General features: G+C 45.5%; 1 protein-coding gene across 1 annotated transcript in view; it reads right to left on the bottom strand.

Annotated features, from left to right (window-relative positions):
- Positions 1-13: 13 nt before the first annotated feature.
- The window catches only part of LOC135946824 (leucine-rich repeats and immunoglobulin-like domains protein 3), a 48585-nt gene continuing 25812 nt past the window's right edge, over positions 14-22786 (bottom strand). The window contains exons 8-17 of the mRNA XM_065495239.1: positions 22053-22312; positions 21018-21381; positions 20268-20348; positions 19174-19428; positions 4683-4926; positions 3133-3527; positions 2644-2941; positions 1978-2107; positions 1290-1542; positions 14-851 (exon numbers count right to left, since the gene is read on the bottom strand). Coding sequence (XP_065351311.1) covers positions 3514-3527; positions 4683-4926; positions 19174-19359 — 444 coding nt within the window. The 5' untranslated portion in view covers positions 19360-19428; positions 20268-20348; positions 21018-21381; positions 22053-22312 and the 3' untranslated portion in view covers positions 14-851; positions 1290-1542; positions 1978-2107; positions 2644-2941; positions 3133-3513. The remainder of the gene's footprint in view (positions 852-1289; positions 1543-1977; positions 2108-2643; positions 2942-3132; positions 3528-4682; positions 4927-19173; positions 19429-20267; positions 20349-21017; positions 21382-22052; positions 22313-22786) is intronic.

Here is a 22786-nt window from a genome sequence, read left to right as displayed (position 1 = left end):
CAACAGGCCCTGCCTGCATACTGCATAGCTCCCCGCGGCGAAGTGGCGATGGCAAACTCGCACGATCTTAAAGAGCACATCTTAAAGGTCGGTGCGGCCGATGGCCGCAACCGCAGAAGGCCCCTAAATCACGACCGCATCACTGTACTGTGCTAATAAAATGGCGATTGGCTTGCAGCTGCACCTGCCTACATGCCACAATGGCGACTAGCCTCAAAAAAGAAGCGACAAGCTACCCAAGCGACACACCGTACTTTATAATACTTCCGCTCGCGTCGCTGCCAATCACCAACTCTAATGTCAAATTGCGCGGTAAGACTTAAAACTTTGAATTCGGCTTGTTATTGATTGCGGTAAATTTCGCATCGCTCAACAAACACTCAAATTTTCGGCGTTGAATTGAATATCTCCCATTTATTGCAAAATAAGAAAGTTGGCAATCGTTTGTTTATTAAAAATGGCACAATTTTCCGCTAACAAGATGCAAATTATTGCTTCGTGGCTCGCAAAATTTTAATGAAGTATGTATAAAAAATATACGTTGCCCCCAAAATATGAAATAATGCAGTATAAATTGTACTCACTCACCCGGTGTGTGGCCGCGGGTCAGCCTGGGTCGGAGGTTGGACCTGTGCTGCTGGCGGAGGCAGCTGCTGCTGTAATTTGCTGATGTCCTTGCAAGTCAGCGTTAATACGACGCACTTGGGAGAAGTCGGCCTCGCACCCTGGGAATCAGAATCTGGCTGAGCGGGGCCCTCCGCCCTCCGACTTGTCCTGCACGCCGTCCATGGCCGGCCACGGCCCTCGATGGCCGCCTGGTGGTTGCCGGCCGCCTCGCAGGCCCCTTTATCCTTGAACACAACACGGCCACACACTGATACGGAGTTCTCGCAAATGCCAAAATGGCGACTGGCCTCAAAAAACAATGGTACGCCAGCGACCACACCGTCTACACCATCCACCACGTACTTCATAATACTGCCGCTGGCGTCGCTACCAATCACTTACTCTGATAGCAAATTGCGCGGCAAGACTTAAAAGTTTGAATTTGGCGAATTTGGCTTAGTGTTGATTGCGGTTAAGTTTCGCATCGCTAAACAGACCCTCAAATTTTCAAAATTGATTTGATCCTTGCCCAATTCTTGTAAAGAAAAAGTTTAAATTCGTATTTTTATTAAAAATTGCGAAATTTTCCGGTATAAAGATACAAATTCTTGCGTAGTGGCTCGCAAAATTTCAACAAATGACGTGTATAAATACTGTGCCCCCAAAATATCAATTGTACTCACCCACTCTGTGGCCGCGGGTCAGCCAGGGTCGGAGGTTGGACCTGTGCTACTAGCGGAGGCAGCTACTGCTGTAATTTGCGGAAGTCCTTGCAAGCCAGCGTGACGACGCACTTGGGAGAAGTCAGCCTCGCACCCTGACAATCAGAATCTGGCTGAGCGGGACCCTCCGACTTGTCCTGCATGCCGTCCATGGCCGGCCACGGCCCTCGATGGCCGCCTGGTGGTTGCCAGCCGCCTCAAAGGCCCCTTTATCCTTGAACACAACACGGCCACAGATTGATACGGAGTTCTCACCAATGCCAAAATGGCGACTGGCCTCAAAAACAAGCGACAAACGACGCCAGCGACACACCGTCCACCCCGTACTTCATAATACTGCCGCTGGCGTCGCTGCCAATCACCTTCTCTAACAGCAAATTGCGCGGCAAGACTTAAAAGTTCGAATTCGTCATGGATTTGATTGCGGTAAAATTTCGCATCGCTAGACACTAAAATTTTCAAAATTGATTTGATCAATGCCCATTTCTTGCAAACAATAAAGTTGGAATACTTTTATTTTATGAAAAATGCAAAATTTTACGTTAAAAAGATGCAAATAATTGCATAGTAGCTTGCACAATTTTAACGATGACGTCTATAATTGTGTTGCCCCAAAAATATTAAATAATGCATTATAAATTGTACTCACCCTGTGTGTGGCCGCGGGTCAGCTATGGTCCTCCACAGTCACTTAATGGTCGCTGGCCGGGTCCCGGGCAACTAAATTACGACCGCAGGCCAACAGAGCACGCATCCTCCAGCATCTGCCAGTGCAATGCCTGTCAACAATAATAGTGCCAGCTGCTAAGTTGCTAACTAACGACAACACGCATGCGCATTAGCGCCAGCTCTATAATAATTATTGTCCCTCGACTCCGCCACCTTCTTTCTAAACACAAAGCTCTGCGTTTGGCATGGCGACGTGTGTGCGCACACACGCATTCACCAGCTTGATTTTTAACCACAGAATAAAAACGAGTAAATTAATACTTCAAATTTACAAATAGAAATTTTTTATACTGCTAGCGACAGCAGCAAACTAATTCAACAACTGTTTTTAAGTAAAATGTGTTGAATTTTGTTTGGTTTTTTTAAAATATATAAAATTATTTGCGGCCTTTTCCTGCCACGCGCGATATTACACTCCAACAGTGCGATTGATTGACACTCCCAATATTTAAAACACCGCGAAATTAGAGCAGTTTGCCGCGCATGTGCGGCGCCGAGATGATCAACAAAGTGATGTGGGAAAATTTAACAATCTATATTCCTGTTTGTGATGCAAAAATTGTTTTAAGGAAATTTTTGGCCTTACCTGCGAGTCTGATGGTGACTTGTGAAAGCGGCTGACTTGGCATTGGTCAGCTCGACGGTCTGCTTCTCGAGCGAGGACAAGGAGACGCGCTCAAGGAGCCAACGCCAACGCTGGTCTGACTTTAGAGTGAGGTCAGCCAGCGAGGAGTCTCCAAACAGTTCCTCTCGGCGACCGAGGCTTGGCCAGCTTTTTAGCGTCGGTTCGGGAACGGCCAACTTGTTCTCCGCGTCACCACAGTTTAGAGCCTTGTTTGCAAACTGCTTGACGCTCTTGGACAGACTCAATCGCGTCTGACTTTCTGTTGACATGAAAGACACAATGGCAATGAAAATAACAGAATTGGAGCGCAGCTCCCGAGTCTTTTAAAGCGTCTGTCAACCAACAAATTAGTCGATTTCAACTGAGTGCAACACATATATGTTTAGCTCTGCGATTTTTTTTGAAATAAATAAAATATGGAGAACAATACTGTATAGAACAGTGTCTCACCTGGATGGGACCCTGGTGGCGTGGCGTAACCTGGATGCTGGGCGGCTTCGTCTTCTTCACGGCGTCGGCCAGGCTGGAAACCAGCTTGACATTGACGCGTTGCACGTGCTGCCGAAGGCTATTGATGAGATCGCGCGAAGGATGCACGTTTCCGTCGTTCCCGCTGCTGAAAGGATTGCCGACAATCGCCCCAGCGGATGAGAATTGGACGGCAGCACTGCCAAAAAGGCCAACGCCCCGGCCGCAAGCGCCAAAGATGCAGCCCAGTGTTCCGAGCAGTTGGCCGACGATGACGAAGACATGGACGACGTTGGGGATAGACAATCGCGCGAAAACACGCAATCCTCAACGTCGAACTCGAGCTAAGCATCATCCGTCTCCTCAGCGATCAGCATCTGAACGGCAACAATTTTAATTATTAACAGACGCAGTTGTTTGCCGCAAAAAACGAAGAAAACTAAATATTCAAAATCTAAACTGAGAAGAGACAAGCCACATTTAAATGGGAGCGTATCAATCTATTAAATAAGTCAATGCGAGGGAAATATTTGTTTAAAACGTCTAGAGTATCGTATACAATCAATGCAAAGAATCAGCAGTGGAAATATTTCATTTGAAAAATAAAAATAAAAATTCGCGGTGGTTTTTAACTCATAAATTAAGCTTTTAAAACGGGATTAACAAAAAAAGAACCGTTTCTTCACTTGAAGAAGCACAACCGTCGGTTTAAGACCATTTCCGGGCCAAGAATCTTTGCCGAACACTAACCACCAACGGCAACAATAAGGAAGAAACCGAAATATTTCACAAAAAACGACTTAAATATGGTTCAAATAGTTTAAAACTGAATTATTAATGCTTTGTTTGATGATTCCGTGGTGATTTGGAAGCTAAAGGTAAAAATATTCGCCTTTTCTAGAGTTCACAGCCCAAAAATTTAAAACGAACGAAAAAACGAAGCTTTTCTATTGGTAAATTTAGTCCTTGAGTCCCAAACGCATCTGTTATCCAGAAATACTGGCTCAAATACATTTTGGATTATATTAACACAATATTTTGTCTCCGCGCCAATATGGCCTGGTAGAAAATTTAAAACCAAAGTCATACGGAAGGATAATATTAAAAATATTCAATTTTAAACGTAACTTTGACTGTCAAAACTGTGTGATACACTATGCGAAGCAATATATAAAAATAAAAACGATTTTTACCACCCATTTGGAATTTAAACTGGATCAACCACGAAGAATTGATAAAATAGTTGAAAAAGACAGACGAGGAATTTTTTAACCCTTGGCGAAGGAGCATAATATTTACGGCAATTTTCCGAAAGCTGGCAAATATTTTGTCTCATCTCATACTGAATTTCCCAAATTCCAAGTCTTGCCTACTCTCATGAGATACTAATTCTAAGAGAAAAAGACGCAACGACAAGACTGAAAAATGCATCAGTAGGCATCGCAAGTCATTGCGTCTTCCACCGACGTAATCGAACGCAATAGATTTAATCAATGGAAGTACCAAGGGTTTGAACAAAGTACAAAACTCACCGATGACGTCCAGCCTGGCGCTACCCTCGATGCGGCCGACGTCGTTCTCCAGGGTGGCTCTGTAGAGGCCGGCGTCCTCCACGGTCACCTCGCTGATTTCGACGAGGCGCAGATCGTCTTTCTCCTTGATGGTCAGTCTGCGCGACGGCGTCAGGATCAGGCCGTCCTTGTCCCAGGTCACCCAGGGCGTCGGGTGGCCGACGATTGCGCACTGGAACCGCACTGTTGCGCCCTCTTCGACGACCTTACACCACAACAACAGAAACCACAATTTCTCATATTGATTTTATTAATTTTTAACTAAATGAATTTTTATTACGGTCAAACTATTTAATTTAATTTAATTTATAAATAATTTAAGGACGAAAGCTTTGAAATTTATTTTTAGAGAATATATATGAGGTGATTTTTGGCATGGAGCTAATCTGATTGGCTAGTGCAAAGCTAAGGCGACCGTCCCCTCGCCAAAAGGCCCAAATTAGCCAATTCAGCTATTTGATAAAATTGGGGAAAGCTGGAAAAAGGGAAAAGGAACAAGAAAAAGGGAACAGCAAAACATAGTGTACTCACTTAAAATGTGTGATGGTCCTCGATATTCGCCTGTCACGGCTGCAGACCAGCACCACGCACGTCATTCTCCAGTCGCTGTCAGACTAAAGACTGAGACTGGACTGGAGACTGCCAGTGCCAGTGCCACCGCCAGCTGCAAGGCTAGCAGTGCCACCGCCAGCAGCAATCTTCTCTTCGTGCCAAGAGTGCCAGCTGCTAGCAGTGCTAAACAACACGCATGCGCATAAGAGCCAGCTCAAATACATAATATTATATAATAATATTTTGTTTCGCCGTCCCGTTCAAGTCAACGAGTGCTACGAAACCTCGTTTCAGTTCCTGATAATCAGATTTTAGCACGTTTCGGCCTGGAATTTCGTTATATCTAGCCTCATTTTGCCTTTATCTATTATTCGTAGAGGATGCGAAAATTCAAAAATGCAGTTTTAAAGCAACCGTTCTCAATTAAATATGATGAAACTTGCCTCGCGAATGAATTCCGAGTGTTGCGGCGCGTCAAGGAACTTGCGTGGATGTGGTCAAGGAGCGAGTTGACGGGGGAGGCGGAGGCGCTCTCAGCGATGGGCGGCGGCCGCAGGGTCAAAGGTTGCACCTGCATGTGCTGCTGGCGTAAGCTGCAGCTTCTTCAATTTGCGGATATCCTAGCAAGCCCGCGTGACGATGCACTTGGGAAAAGCGGCCTCGGAAACTGGGAATCAGAATCTGGCTGAGCGGGGCCCTCTGACTTGTCCCACACGCCGTACGTGGCCAGCCACGGCCCTCGGTGGCCGCCTGTTAGTCGCCGGCCACCTCGCAGGCCTCTTAATCCTCGATCACGGCACGGCTGCAGACCGAGAAACAATTCTCAACACAGCTGCCAAAATGGCGACTGACCACAGGCCTAGCAAATCTAGCTTCATGCAACTGCCGCTGGCGCCGCTAAGTTCGCTCCCGGTCGCCTGCTCTAACAGCAAATAGCGCGGCAAGATTTAAAAGTTGCATTTCGTATAATGGCGAAATTAATGAGTTGAGACGCACCAGATGCATGAATGACTGGAAATATATCTGTATCTGCCGAGTGGAACATAATAATTCGCGCGTGTGATATTATGACGTCACGTAGGCGGCTGCACGGCAATAAAAACGCGTGTCCCGCTAGTAATAATATGTAGAAACGCCGCGCACTCGTATTAATTGAAGACAGGGAGGAGGCGCGCGCGCTAGTTTGTGCATTTTTTGTATAATGGCGAAATTAATGAGTTGAGACGCACCAGATGCATGAATGACTGGAAATATATCTGTATCTGCCGAGTGGAACATAATAATTCGCGCGTGTGTTATTATGACGTCACGTAGGCGGCTGCACGGCAAAAAAACGCGTGTCCCGCAAGTAATAAAAGAAACGCCGCGCACTCGTGTTAATTGAAGCGAGGCAGGAAGGAGGCGCGCGCGCTAGTTTGTGCATTTTTTGTATAATGGCGAAATTAATGAGTTGAGACGCACGAATGACAGGAAAATTATCCGTTTAAGAAGAGGGATGCGCCCGAGCTTCAAATCAAAATAAAAAACTCAATGACAAATCGATTGTTGCCCATTTCTAGCATAAAAATTGTGATTGTTTATTGAAAAATGCAAAATTTTCCGTTATCAAAATGCAAATTATTGCATAGTGGCTCGCAAAATATGAAATAATGCATTATAAATTGTACTCACCAAGTGTGTGGCCGCGGGTCAGCCGTGGTCCTTGACAGTCACCTAATGGTCGTTGGCCGGCTCCCGGGCAACTAAATTACGACCGCAGGCCAACAGAGCACACATCCTCCTGTATCTGCCAGTGCCATGCCTGCCAACAATAACAGTGCCAGCTGCTAACTAACGACAACACGCATGCGCATTAGAGCCAGCTCACTAAAAATTATTGTCCCTTGACTCCGCCTCCTTCTTTCTAAACACAAAGCTCTGCGTTTGGCATGGCTAGGTGTGTTCACACACTCGAATTACCTGTTCGATCTTTAAACGCAGAATAAAAACGAGAAAGATAATTCAAATTTGCGAATTGAAATTTTTTAACTGCTGGCGACAGCAGCAAACTTATTCGTATTTTTAAAATGTGTTGAATTGTCACTTCCTTTTTAACTATAATTGTTGGTTTTTTTTAAGTATATCAAAATATTTGCGGCCTTTTCCTGCCGCGTGCAATGCACACACATGAGATTTTACACACTCCCGCAGTGCGATTAATTGACAATCACAATATTTAAAACACCGCGAAATTAGAGAAGTTTGCCGAGCATGTGCGGCGCCGAAATGAGCAAAAAAGAGATGCGGGAAAATTTTACAATCTATATTCCAGTTTGTAATGCAAAAATTGTTTTAGGGAAATTTTTGGCCTTACCTGCGAGTCTGACGGTGATTTGTGAGAGTGGCTGACTTGGCAATGGTCAGCTCGGCGACCAGCTTCTCGAGCGAAGACAAGGAGACGCGCTCAAGGAGCCAACGTAAGTGGCGGCTGCACTTGCTGAGCACTTTGTCAAGCAAGTGCTGCAGCCAACGCCAACGCTGGTCTGACCATAGAGTGAGGTCGGACAACAGCGCGGAGTCGCCGAACGAAGTCCTCTCGCCAACCGCAGTCTTGACCAGCTTTTTAGCCAGGCTTAGCGTCGGTTCGGGAACGGCCAACTTGCTCTCCGCGTCACCACAGCTTAGAGCCTGCTTCACGCTCTTGGACAGAGATTCAATCGCGTCTGACTTTCTGTTGACATGAAAGACACAATGGCAATAAAAATAACAGAGTTGGAGCGCAGCTACCGAGTCTTTTAAAACGTCTGTCAACCAACAAATTAGTCGATTTCATATGAGTGCAACACACATGTTTAGTTCTGCGATTTTTTTTTTTTTAAATAAATAAAATATGGAGACTAATTAAGAACAGTGTCTCACCTGGATGGAACCCTGGTGGCGGATCGTAACCTTGATGCTGGGCGGCTCCGCCTTCATGACGCCGGCCAAGCTGGGAGGCGGCCTGACGTTGACGCGTTGTTCGTGCTGCCGAAGGCTGTTGGGGATGAGATAGTGCGAAGGATGCACGTTCCCGACGTTCCCGCTGCTTCAGGGTTTGCGGACAATCGCCCGAGCGGATGAGAATTGGACGGCAGCACTGCCAAAAAGGCCGACGTCACGGCCGCAAGCGCCGAGGATGCAGCCCATTGCTCCCGAGCAGTTGGTCGACTAAGTCGAAGACACGGACGACGTTGGCGATGGACAATCGCTCGTAAACACGTAATCCTCAACGGCGAACTCAAGCTACACAACGTCCGTCCCCTCAACGTTCAGCACCTGAACGACAACAATTTTAATTATTAACAGACGCAGTTGTTAGCAGCAAAAAAACGAAGAAAATTAAATATTCAAAATCTATACTGGGAAGAAATAAGCGACATTTAAGGAGCATTTCAATCGATTATTTATAATAAGTCAATGCTTGCGAAATAATTGTTTAAAACGTCTAATTTATCGTGTAAAATCAATGCAAAGAATCATCGGTGGAAATATTTCTTTTGAAAAATAAAAATAAAAATTCGCGGAGGTTTTTAAATCATAATTTAAGTTTTTAAAACGGAATTAACAAAAAAGAACCGTTTCTTCACTCGGAGAAGCACAACCGTCGGTTTGAGATCATTTCCGGGCCAAGAATCTTTGCCGAACACCGACGGCAACAATAAGGAAGGAACCGAAATATTTCCCTTTTGGCTGGATTTAAGAACCCGATTATTGTTCATTGAAATGATTGGTGGTAAAATAAATATCAACACAGACAACAATTGAAAAAATGACCAGTTGAGTAACTAGGATCGTAAGAGATATCAAAACTGGTGCGATCGATAATGCGTAAAATTTGTTGCTGCCAGCGAGCGGTCTGAAAAATTAACCGGCCATAAAGTGAGCAGAGAAATCACGAAAATAGAGCTTGCCGAAGGAAAATTAACACACATCAAGCTCGCAATTAGTTGCAATTTCCTACCTTGTTGCCAAAGCCACTCGGAGGAAGAGCCAGGCATTATATCTGTCTTCAAAATAGAGCCCCTCGTGCGGCTGGTGGCAAGGGTATGTTCTGCAGGACATCCATGCGAAAGAATCGCTCTCAGCGATGGGAGGAGGCCGCAGGGTCGAAGGTTGCACCTGCATGTGCTGCTGGCGGAGGAAGCTGCTGCGGTAATTTGCGGATGTCCATGCAAGTCAGCCTTACGATGCACTTCGGAGAATTCAGCCTCGCACCCTGGGAATCAGAATCTGGCTGAGCGGGGCCCTCCGACTTGTCCTACACGCCGTCCATGGCCGGCCACGGCCATCGGTGGCCGTCTGGTGGTTGCCGGCCGCCTCGCAGGCCACTTAATCCTCGATCACGGCACGGCCGCGGACTGAGACAGAGTTTACGCAACTTCCAAAATGGCGACTGGCCTCAAAAACAAGCGACAAGCGACGCCAGCGACACACCGTCCACCCCGTACTTCATAATACTGCCGCTGGCGTCGCTGCCAATCACCTACTCTAACAGCAAATTGCGCGGCAAGACTTAAAAGTTCGAATTCGTCATGGATTTGATTGCGGTAAAATTTCGCATCGCTAAACATTGAAATTTTCAAAATTGATTTGATCAATGCCCATTTCTTGCGAAAAATAAAGTTGGAATTCTTTTGTTTTATGAAAAATGCAAAATTTTACGTTATCAAGATGCAAATATTTGCATAGTGGCTTGCAAAATTGTAACGATGACGTGTATAATTGTGTTACCACCAAAATATTAAATATAACATTATAAATTGTACTCACCCTGTGTGTGGCCGCGGGTAAGCCGTGGTCCTCGACAGTCACCTAATGGTCGCTGGCCGGGTCCCGGGCAACTAAATTACGACCGCAGGCCAACAGAGCACGCATCCTCCAGCATCTGCCAGTGCAATGCCTGTCAACAATAACAGTGCCAGCTGTTAAGCTGCTAACTAACGACAACACGCATGCGCATTAGCGCCAGCTCACTAAAAATTATTGTCCCTTGACTCCGCCTCCTTTCTAAACACAAAGCTCTGCGTTTGGCATGGCGACGTGTGTGCGCACACACGCATTCACCAGCTCGATATTTAACCACAGAATAAAAACGAGTAAAATAATACTTCAAATTAGCAAATGGAATTTTTTTACTGCTAGCGACAGCAGCAAACTCATTCAAAAACTGTTTATAAGTAAAATGTGTTGAATTTTCACTTCTTAATAAACTATAACTGTTGTTTTTTTTAAATATATCAAATTATTTGCGGCCTTTTCCTGCCACGCGCGATATTACACTCCCACGGTGCGATTGATTGACACTCCCAATATTTAAAACACCGCGAAATTAGAGCAGTTTGTCGCGCATGTGCGGCGCCGACATGAGCAACAAAGTGATGCGGGAAAATTTAACAATCTATATTCCTGTTTGTGATGCAAAAACTGTTTTAAGGAAATTTTTGGCCTTACCTGCGAGTCTGACAGTGACTTGTGAAAGCGGCTAACTTGGCATTGGTCAGCTCGGCGGTCTGCTTCTCGAGCGAGGACATGGAGACGCGGTCAAGGAGCCAACGCCAACGCTGGTCTGACTATATAGAGTGAAGTCAGCCAGCGAGGAGTCACCGAACGAGTTCCTCTCGGCGACCGAAGGCTTGGCCAGCTTTTTAGCTAGGCTTAGCGTCGGTTCGGGAACGGCCAACTAGCTCTCCACGTCACCAGTTTAAAGCTTTGTTTGCAAACTGCTTCACGCTCTTGGACAGAGACTCAATCACGTCTGACTTTCTGTTGACATGAAAGACACAATGGCAATGAAAATAACAGTTCAAGCGCAGCTCCCGAGTCTTTTAAAGCGTCTGTCAACCAACAAATTTGTCGATTTCAACTGAATGCAACACATATATGTTTAGTTCTGATATTTTTTTGAAATAAATAAAATATGGAGAATAATACTGTATAGAACAGTGTCTCACCTGGATGGGACCCTGGTGGCGGGGCGTAACCTGGATGCTGGGCGGCTCCGTCTTCTTCACGGCGTCAGCCAGGCTGGAAACCAGCTTAACATTGACGCGTTGCACGTGCTGCCGAAGGCTATTGAGGATGAGATCGCGCGAAGGATGCAAGTTCCCATCGTTCCCGCTGCTGAAGGGGTTGCCGACAATCGCCCCAGCGGATGAGAATTGGACGGCAGCACTGCCAAAAAGGCCAACGTCACGGCCGCAAGCGCCAAAGATGCAGCCCAGTGCTCCGAGCAGTAGGCCGACGATGTCGAAGACACGGACGACGTTGGGGATAGACAATCGCGCGAAAACACGTAATCGTCAACTGCGAACTCGAGCAACGCATCGTCCGTCTCCTCACCGTTCAGCACCTAAACGACAACAATTTTAATTATTAACAGACGCAGTTAGCCGCAAAAAACGAAGAAAATTTAATATTAAAAATCCAAACTGAGAAAATAAAAACCACATTTAACGAGTATTTCAACCTATTATTTAAACTAAGTCAATGCTCGTGAAGTATTTGTTGAAAACGTCTCATTTATCTTGTAAAATCAATGCAAAGAATCAGCGGTGGCAATACATCTCATTTATTTGAAAAATAAAAAATTCTTTCGCGGTGGTTTTTAACTCATAACTTAAGCTTGAAAAACGGGATTAACAAAAAAAGAACAGTTTCTTTACTCGGAGAAGCACAGCCGTCGGTTTGAGACCATTTCCGGGCCAAAAACCTTTGCCGAACACCCGACCGCCGACCACCAACGGCAACAAAAAGGAAGGCTCTTTTGGCTTGATTTAGACCCGATTATTGTTCATTGTTTGGTATATTAAACATGAACACAGACAAAAAACTGGCCAATTGAGTAACTGGATCAAAATCTATCAAAACTGATGCACTGATAATGCGTAAAATTTGTTGCTGCCAGCGAGCGGACTGAAAAATTAATCGGTCATCGGGTGAGCGGAGATATCAAGAAAATAGAGCTTGCCGAAGGTAAATTAACACACATCAAGCTCGTAATTAGTTACAATTTCCTACCTTGATGCCGAAGCCACTCGGAGGAAGAGCCAGGCATTAAAAATCTGTCGCCAAAATTGAGCCTCTCGTGCGGCTGGTGGGCATGGGTATGTTGTGCTGGACATCCATACGAAAGAATCGCTCTCAGCGACGGGCGGCGGCCGCAGGGTCGGTGGTTGCACCTGCATGTGCTGCTGGCGGAGGCTGCTGCTGCTGCTTCAATTTGCGGATATCCTTGCAACTCAGCGTGACGATGCACTCGGGAAAAGTCGGCCTCGCACCCTGGGAATCAGAATCTGGCTGAGCGGGGCCCTCTGACTTGTCCTGCAAGCCGTCCGTGGCCTGCCACGGCCCTCGGTGGCCGCCTGTTGGTCGCCGGCCACCTCGCAGGCCTCTTAATCCTCGTTCACGGCACGGCTGCAGACCAAAAACAATTCTAAGCACAGCTGCCAAAATGGCGACTGACCACAGGCCTCGCAAATCTAGCTTCATGCAACTGCCGCTGGCGCCGCTAAGTTCGCTCCCGATCGCCAGTTCCAACAGCAAATAGCGCGGCAAGATTTAAAAGTTGCATTTCGTATAAAGGCGAAATTAATGAGTTGAGACGCACCAGATGCACGAATGACAGGAAATTTATCCGTATCTGCCGAGTGGAACATAATAATTCGCGCGTGTGTTATTATGACGTCACGTAGGCGGCTGCACGGCAATAAAAACGCGTGTCCCGCAGGTAATAAAAGAAACGCCGCGCACTCGTGTTAATTGAAGCGAGGCAGGGAGGAGGCGCGCGCGCTAGTTTGTGCATTTTTAGTATAATGGCGAAATTAATGAGTTGAGACGCACGAATGACAGGAAAATTATCCGTTTAAGAAGAGGGATGCGCCCGAGCTTCAAATCAAAACAAAAAAATTCAATGACAAATCGATTGGTGCCCGTTTCTAGCATAAAAAATTTGTGTTTGTTGAGATTACATGCAATTTTTCCGAAATCAAGACGCAATATTATTATATCGTGGCGAGCGAGAATTTAACGAAAGCGCAAAGAAAATCTTGGCCCCCAAAATATCGAGTAATGTAGTGTACTCACCCGAAATGTGGCCATGGTCCTCGATAGTCGCCTAGTGGCCGCTTGGCCCCTCAATCACGGATGTAGAACATCAATCCTTCAGTCGCTGTCGCTGCCAGACTGGACGACAGGATTCTGGGTCTGGTTCTGCCAACGCCAGCTGCCAATCACGCATGCGCACTTGTGCATGCTGTGCTTGGCTCCTCCTCCTTCTTCTTCTCGGAGTGGACGTCAGCGACGCCAAAAAGGCCGACGTCGCGGCCGCAAGCGCCGAGGATGCAGACGAGTGCTCCGAGCAGTTGGCCAGCGAAGTTGAAGACACGGACGACGTCGGCGATGGTATATTCCTCAGCGGCGGACTCAAGCTAGGCATCATCCTCTCATAGTCCAGCACCTTAACGACAGCAATTCGGGGCGACTTGGGCAGCAGCTTGAGGTTGTGCGAGGCCTTGAGAAGCACCTCGTCCATGCGCAACAGCTTCTTCTCCATGGAGGCCTATACGCGCAGCCGGTCGCGGTTCTTGTAGAGCGCCTCAAAGCAGCGTTCCAAGATGGATTGGCTCTTGGTAAGCTTCTGCTTGAGCTGCCAGTTCTCCTGATTGAGTCGGCTGCGCTCGTCACCGTCGCTGCGGCAAGTATGGCTCGAATCTTTATGCCCAGGTCTGGCGAAGAGAGCGTGTGCCAGCTGGCAGAGCTCGTCGCTATCGGAGGCGCGCGTCGCCTCAAGCTGCTGCACCTGCTGCGTCCGCGCACGGCACTGCACCTCTGCTTCCTCGACCTGCTTGGCCAGCTGCTGCATGTCTTGCTTGGAGGCTTGCTCGAGGCATTGGTACTTGCTGGCGGAGTCGAGGTCGCGTCGCGAAGGTTTGCTCGACGTTCGGCCTCTCTCCGTGCTCCACCGCGCCAGCTCTTCGCTCACACTCACCGCGCCCAAATCTATCGACGTCCGCTGCAAGTGGCTCTCCATCTGCAATTCATTCATTAATAAATAATGCTAGGAATAGCCGTGGAATCACAGTGGATCGGAAAAATTTAATTTATCGTACAATTTGATTAATATTGAATTATTGGCTATCGGCACACTTGGCTCCCTCTGCAGCTCCAGTTTCGCAAAGACAGCGCCTCTAGCAGCTATAAATAAAAAGGGTGTGTGTCAAGCAGCAGATTTGAGCTGATTCCCACTTCTACTAGTGTCGGGAATTATACGACAAAGCCAATTTTGCAATTTTTGTACAAAATATCCTGCTTTAATTTTAATTTAAATTTAATTCGAATTTAAATTTAATTCTGCTTCTATAACCATTTATAGCGTACAAAATTGAAATTCGACGTGCCAAAATCCAAAATCAGTAAGCAATCAGTAACGCGGGTTTTTTTTTTTGCTTGATTAAATGTTTTTTAAGATTTCTACTGCAACTAGCTGCAAATTTTTGAAATAAAAATTCAAATGGTGCCCCGTATTTTCAAAAAATTCACGAATAATCCTTTGGAGAAACAGTTAGATTAAATTCTAATCAATAATTCACGCAGTCAGATTTTTTTATCGTCCATTCCATTCAACGAATGATGTGTAACCTATTTTCAGTTCCCGATATATCAGATTTTTGAGCGTTTCGGCAAGGAATATGGCCTCAAAAAACAAGCGACAAGCAACGCCAGCGACACACCGTCCACCACGTACTTCATAATACTGCCGCTGGCATCGCTACCAATCATCTACTCTAATAGCAAATTGCGCGGTAAGGCTTAATAGTTTGAATTCGTCTTGGAATTGTGCGGTAAAATTTCGCATCGCTAAACAGACTCAAAATTTCAAAATTGATTTGATCAATGCCCATTTCTAGCAAAAAATAAAGTTGGAATTCTTTTGTTTTATGAATGCAAAATTTTACGTTATCAAGATGCAAATAATTGCATAGTGGCTTGCAAAATTTTAACGATGACGTGTATAATTGTGTTGCCCCCAAAATATTAATTAATGCATTATAAATTGTACTCACCCTGTGTGTGGCCGCGAGTCAGCCGTGGCCCTCGACAGTCACCTAATGGTCGTTGGCCGGTTCCCGAGAAACTAAATTATGACCGCAGGCCAACAGAGCACGCATCCTCCAGCATCTGCCAGAGCTATGCCTGTCAACAATAACAGTGCCAGCTGCTAAGTTGCTAACCAGCCCCTGCTCACTCATATGGCGCGAAAATGCGCCAGCTAAGAAGTTCTGCAGCCACACACAGGTGGCAGGTCGGTAGCTTTTTAAGCCAATCAGAGGCCGTCTCGGAGTTTGTTGCCTGTTACGCCCACTAAAAACTCCGCACATACGCCCCTCTTCGCCTCCCTCTGCCCGTGGGCGTAACCGGCAACAAACTCCGAGACGGCCTCTGATTGGCTTAAAAAGCTACCGACCTGCCACCTGTGTGTGGCTGCAGAACTTCTTAGCTGGCGCATTTTCGCGCCATATGAGTGAGCAGGGGCTGTTGCTAACTAACGACAACACGCATGCGCATTAGCGCCAGCTCAATAAAAATTATTGTCCCTTGACTCCGCCTCCTTTCTAAACACAAAGCTCTGCGTTTGGCATGGCGACGGGTGTGCGCACACACGCATTCACCAGCTCGATGTTAAAACCACAGAATAAAAACGAGTGAATTAATACTTCAAATTTGCAAATAGAATTTTTATATACTGATAGCGACAGCAGCAAGCTCATTTTAAGTAAAATGTGTTGAATTTTCACTTCTTTATAAACTATAACTGTTGGTGTTTTTTTAGAATATATCAAATTATTTGCGGCCTTTTCCTGCCACGCGCGATATTACACTCCCACAGTGCGATTAATTGACACTCGCAATATTTAAAACACCGCAAAATTAGAGCAGTTTGCCGCGCATGTGCGGCGCCGAGATGATCAACAAAGTGATGTGGGAAAATTTAACAATCTATATTCCTGTTTGTGATGCAAAAATTATTTTAAGGAAATTTTTGGCCTTACCTGCGAGTCTGTCGGTGATTTGTGAAAGTGGCTGACTTGGCATTGGTCAGATCGGAGATCTGCTTCTCCAGAGAGGACAAGGAGACGCACTCAAGGAGCGAACGCCAACGCTGGTCTGACTATAGAGTGAGGTCGGCCAGCGCGGAGACACCGAACGAGTTCCTGTCGGCGACCGAAGGCTTGGCCAGCTTTTTAGCCAGGCTTAGCGTCGGTTCGGGAAAGGCCAACTTGCTCTCCGCGTCACCACAGTTTAGAGCCTTGTTTGCAAACAGCTTGACGCTCTTGGACAGAGACTCAATCGCGTCTGACTTTCTGTTGACATGAAAGACACAATGGCAATGAAAATAACAGAGTTGGAGCGCAGCTCCCGAGTCTTGTAAAGCGTCTGTCAACCAACAAATTAGCCGTCGGTTTGAGACAATTTCCGGGCCAAAAACCTTCGCCGAACACCGTCCACCAACGGCAACAATAAGCAAGGAACAGAAATATTTCCCTTTTGGCTTGATATAAGGACCCGATTATTGATCATTTAAATGTTTGGTGTACTAAACATTAACACAGACAAATAAAAACTGGCCAATTGAGTAACTGGATCAAAATCTATCAAAACTGATGCAACTGATAATGCGTAAAATTTGTGGCTGCCAGTGAGCGGACTGAAAAATTAATCGGCCATCGGGTGAGCGGAGAAATCACGAAAATAGAGCTCGCCGAGGGTAAATTAACACACATCAAGCTCGTTTATAGTTCCAATTTCCTACCTTGATGCCGAAGCCACTCGAAGGAAGAGCCAGGCATTAAAAATCTGTCGCCAAAATTGAGCCTCTCGTGCGGCTGGTGGGCATGGGTATGTTGTGCTGGACATCCAAACGAAGGAATCGCTCTCAGTGACGGGCGGCGGCCGCAGGGTCGGAGGTTGCACCTGCATGTGCTGCTGGCGGAGGCTACTGCAGCTTCAATTTGCCGATATCCTTGCAAGCCCGCGTTATGATGCACTTGGGAAATGTCGGCCTCGCACCCTGTGAATCAGAATCTGGCTGAGCGAGTTCCAAACCGCCTCCAAGCCCTTCGACTTGTCCCGCACGCCGTCCGTGGTCTGCCACGACCCTCGGTGGCCGCCTGTTGGTCGCCGGCCACTTCGCAGGCCTCTTAATCCTCGATCACGGCACGGCTGCAGACCAAAAACAATTCTAAGCACAGCTGCTAAAATGGCGACTGGCCTCAGGCCTCGCAAATCTAGCTTCATGCAACTGCCGCTGGCGCCGCTAATTTCGCTCCCGATCGACAGCTCTAACAGCAAACAGCGCGGCAAGATTTAAAAGTTTTATTTTTCGTATAATGGCGAAATTAATGAGTTGAGAAGCACCAGACGCACGAATGACAGGAAATATATCTGTATCTGCCGAGTGGAACATAATAATTCGCGAGTGTGTTATTATGACGTCACGTAGGCGGCTGCACGGCAATAAAAACGCGTGTCCCGCCGGTAATAAAAGAAACGCCGCGCACTCGTGTTAATTGAAGGCAGGGAGGAGGCGCGCGCGCTAGTTTGTGCATAAATCGGTCGTCCGCCGCCCGCAATAAATCTCTCAATTAATCCGCGATTTGTATTCTCGGAAAGCGCTTTGAATATATCATCGAGTCAGCTAACGAAACTTACACACACCAAGTACGCGGCGTGGAAAACTCGAAATTTCATTTCCCGCGGGTTTGAACGTCGGCCTTTGTGCAGCAGCGTTTGCGCTTTACATTAAAAGGCAGGCCACTGGAGACCTACTTGCACGTCTCAAGCAAGCAAAGCCGACCTGCTTGAACACCCGCATCGATTTTATTACGTGCCTTCTTCCCTCTACAGTGCACATAAGATTAAGCCAAAAAATAATTAAGAGCTTTATTAATTGGCTTCATGATTATCAGCTCGTTTCCCTCCTCCTGAGATTTTGTCAATTTACTTGAACAACCCTGCTTCAATACGTAATTCCTTTTTAAAAAAATAAATCATTTCATTGGGACGATCAAAAAAATTGTCTACTTTTCGAGACAAACACTTTGTCTTATTCATACAAAATTTAGAAGATCAAAACGGCCCCTACGAGCGAATAGGGAACGTTCCGAATTGCGTCAACTGCCAGAATTATTCACACGATATGCTTGTGACGCAAAGAAAGGACTAGAAAAATGCATCAGTAGGCATCGCGTGCCGTCTCGTCTTCCACCGACGCAATTGAACGCAATAAATTTAATCAATTCAAGTGCCGAGGGGATTGAACAAAGTACAAAACTCACCGATGACATTCAGCCTGGCGCTGGCCTCGACGCGGCCGACGTCGTTCTCCAGGGTGACTCTGAAGAGGCCGGCGTCCTCCACGGTAACCTTGATAATTTCGACGATGCGCAAATCGTCCTTCTCCTTGATGGTCAGTCTGCGCGACGGCGTCAGGATCAGGCCGTCCTTGTCCCAGGTCACCCAGGGCGTCGGGTGGCCGGCGATCGCGCACTGGAACCGCACTGTCGCGCCCTCTTCGACGACCTTACACTACAACAACAACCACAATTTCTTAATATTGATTTTATTAATTTTTAACAAAATGAATTTTTATTACAGTCAAACTATTTAATTTAATTTATAAATAATGTAAGGACTAAAGCTTAGAAATTTATTTTTATAGAATATTTATGAGGTGATTTTTAGCCTGGAGCTAATCTGATTGGCTAGTGTAAAGCTAAGACGACCATCCCTGCTGGAAAAAGGGAAAATCAAAAAGGAAAAGGGAAAGAGGAAAAGGGGACAAGAAAAAAGGAACAGCAAAATATGAAAAAAGTAGTGTACTCACCCAAAATGTGATGGTCCTCGATAGTCGCCTGTCACGGCTGCAGACCAGCACCGCGCACGTCTTCCTCCAGCCGATGTCGCTGCCAGACTGGAGATGGAGGATGGAGACTGCCAGTGCCAGTGCCAGCTGCCAACCACGCATGCGCACTTGTGCATACTGTGCTTCGCTCCGCCTCTTTATTCCCATGCACCTCGTTTTGCGTGTGGACAATTAAATCAGCGTGCAGTAACTCGCGCTCGCCGCTTTTCCATCATCCTTCCGAGACAATTTTATTAAAATTTTACAAGTTTTATTTTTTCAAACTATTGGCAAGATCAAGAAACTCGATTTAAAATTCTCTAACAAACAATTTAGTTAATTCAGCGGTTTATATTAGTATTATAATTTCATAATTTTCTAATTTCTAATATATGAGTAACTCGTTTTTAAATTTCACGATTATAGTAGTTGAAAAAAATATCTTTTATGGGGCATTTTATCGATTCAAATGGTAAGTTAATAATTTGATAATTGACGCAAAAAAAAATAAAGTTAAACCAAGAAACTGAAGATAAATTGGCAGTTGATAAATTAAATTCACCGGTAATTTGAGTATAAAATAGTCAAATTCAAGTATTTTTACCTACTTGATAGTTCCAAAATTATTATGCTTGGTGACATCATAATATAAAACCAATTAAAAAATCTGGATAAAATGTGCTCCCAGCGACGTGAATTTAATAAATTTAATTGATCCCCAATTTAAGCGATGAGTCTCTTGTAAAAGGCACCACCTATTAGCAATTAAAAATATAAGGGGCACTGCTGGGGAATGACAATTTACATAGAAATAGCCAGCCACACTCTAAACTTGGCCATAGGTCAGCAAATAAGCCAATTGTTTAAGAAAGCGCTGCAGTGTGAAAATATTAATTTTGAAGCCAAAATCCTTCAAATATGACCGCATTTTGGCGATTTACTTGGTCAGGGATCTAACAGCTGCTTTGAAATAAATTAACAAAATTTCAGTTGTCAGAGATCAAATTAAATTTAAAAAAATGAGATATAACAATGATAAAAAAGAAAAGGGATTGAGATTTAATAGATTCACTTACTTGTCAGTGAAAGGAATCAATTTGCGCAGTGCTATCAGTTTCTGCTGCTTTTCAGTGTAGGACAGGGCGATCTTCAAGTCGCTGAAACAGAAAAAATAATAATTTGCAATGTGCGTGACTCAAGAATGAGGTGCAAAGCCAAAACTTTAAATTTTCGCACGATTTTTAGGAAAGGGAAATATCAAGACGACATGCCGACACTTAGTGAGCATTCAAGCCCTAAATCTTAACAGTTCTTTGGTCACAATGTGGTAATTTGTAGATGAAAGTTGACAATATATATTTTTAAATTAACTAATAAAGATTGCAAGCACGTTGTTGCCCCAAAAACCACCATTACAAATTTTAAATTTAGAATTCAAGCCTTTTCCGAATTTTTATTCCTCATTTTGTGAGAGTTCAAATTGAATCATATTTTAATTCAGGAAAGTTAGGAATTAACGTTTAGAAATAATTAGAGAAAAGTGAGATATCACTTTGTTACAAACGACACCTCTCAGAATTTTTCAAATTTTGGATTCGGGCCATTTCCAAACTCTAACTTTTTGCTTCTCATTTTTGAAGTATGTATTTTTAATGTCTCGTTTATTTGAAAATTGTTGCTCGCACTTTTTGCAAATCGTAACTGGTCCTGAATTTTTTATATTATTTTAGATGTATTATACAAACCCTGCACCATCAATTTGAAAGCCAACTTTTTAAAGGAATAATAGAAAAACTGAAATTTTAGAGTTAAGTAAAGAGTCTCACCTGGGAGGAACCCTGGTGGCGGGCGTAACCTGAATGCTGGGCGGCTCAGGCTTCTTCAGGGCGTCGGCCTAGCTTGGAGGCGGCCTGACGTTGACGCGTTGCACGTGCTGCCGAACGCTGTTGGGGATGAGATCGCGCGAAGGTGCCACGTTCCGGCTGCTTAAGGGGTTGCCGACAATCGCCCGAGCGGGTGAGAAGTGCGCCGCCATGCCGCAAGCGCCGAGGATGCAGCCCAGTGCTCCAACCAGCTGGCCGACGATGTCGAAGACACAGACGAAGTTGGCGATGGACAATCGCACGTAAACACGTAATCCTCAACTGCGAACTCGAACAACGCATCGTCCGTCCACTCAACGTTCAGCACCTAAACGACAACAATTTTAATTATTAACAGACGCAGTTTAGCCGCAAAAAACGAAGAAAATCTTCAAAATCTAAACTGAGAAAATAAAAACCACATTTAACGAGTATTTCAACCGATTATTTAAACTAAGTCAATGCTCGTAAAGTATTTGTTGAAAACGTCTCATTTATCTTGTAAAATCAATGCTAAGAATCAGCGGTGGCAATACATCTCATTTATTTAAAAAATAAAAAATTCTTTCGCGGTGGTTTTTAACTCATAACTTAAGCTTGAAAAACGGGATTAACAAAAAAAGAACAGTTTCTTTACTCGGAGAAGCACAGCCGTCAGTTTGAGACCATTTCCGGGCCAAAAACCTTTGCCGAACACCCGACCGCCGACCACCAACGGCAACAAAAAGGAAGGCTCTTTTGGCTTGATTTATAGACCCGATTATTGTTCATTGTTTGGTATATTAAACATGAACACAGACAAATAAAAAACTGGCCAATTGAGTAACTGGATCAAAATCTATCAAAACTGATGCAACTGATAATGCGTAAAATTTGTGGCTGCCAGTGAGCAGACTGAAAAATTAATCGGCCATCGGGTGAGCGGAGAAATCACGAAAATAGAGCTCGCCGAGGGTAAATTAACACACATCAAGCTCGTTTATAGTTCCAATTTCCTACCTTGATGCCGAAGCCACTCGGAGGAAGAGCCAGGCATTAAAAATCTGTCGCCAAAATTGAGCCTCTCGTCCGGCTGGTGGGCATGGGTATGTTGTGCTGGACATCCACATACGAAAGAATCGCTCTCAGCGACGGGCGGCGGCCGCAGGGTCGGTGGTTGCACCTGCATGTGCTGCTGGCGGAGGCTGCTGCTGCTTCAATTTGCGGATATCCTTGCAACTCAGCGTGACGATGCACTCGGGAAAAGTCGGCCTCGCACCCTGCGAATCAGAATCTGGCTGAGCGGGGCCCTCTGACTTGTCCTGCACGCCGTCCGTGGCCTGCCACGGCCCTCGGTGGCCGCCTGTTGGTCGCCGGCCACCTCGCAGGCCTCTTAATCCTCGATCACGGCTGCAGATTGAGACAGTACTCACAGCTGCATAATGGCGATTAACCTCAGGCCTCGCAAATCTAGCTTCATGCAACTGCCGCTGGCGCCGCTAATTTTACTCCCACTCGCAAGCTCTAACAGCAAATAGCGCGGCAAGATTTAAAAGTTGCATTTCGTATAATGGCGAAATTAATGAGTTGAGACGCATGAATGACAGGAAATTTATCCATTTAAGGCGAATGCACTTGAGCTTTGAATAAAAAAACAACAAACTCAAACTGCTATTTATACCTTTTTCAATAAACTGCGATTACTAAGCGCTGCACTTAATCGCTCGCTTTATGCTGCCGAGTGGAACATAATA

This window comes from Cloeon dipterum, chromosome X, assembly GCF_949628265.1.
Source record: "Cloeon dipterum chromosome X, ieCloDipt1.1, whole genome shotgun sequence".
Taxonomy (NCBI): domain Eukaryota; kingdom Metazoa; phylum Arthropoda; class Insecta; order Ephemeroptera; family Baetidae; genus Cloeon; species Cloeon dipterum.
This window is presented reverse-complemented; position numbering and strand designations above follow the sequence as displayed.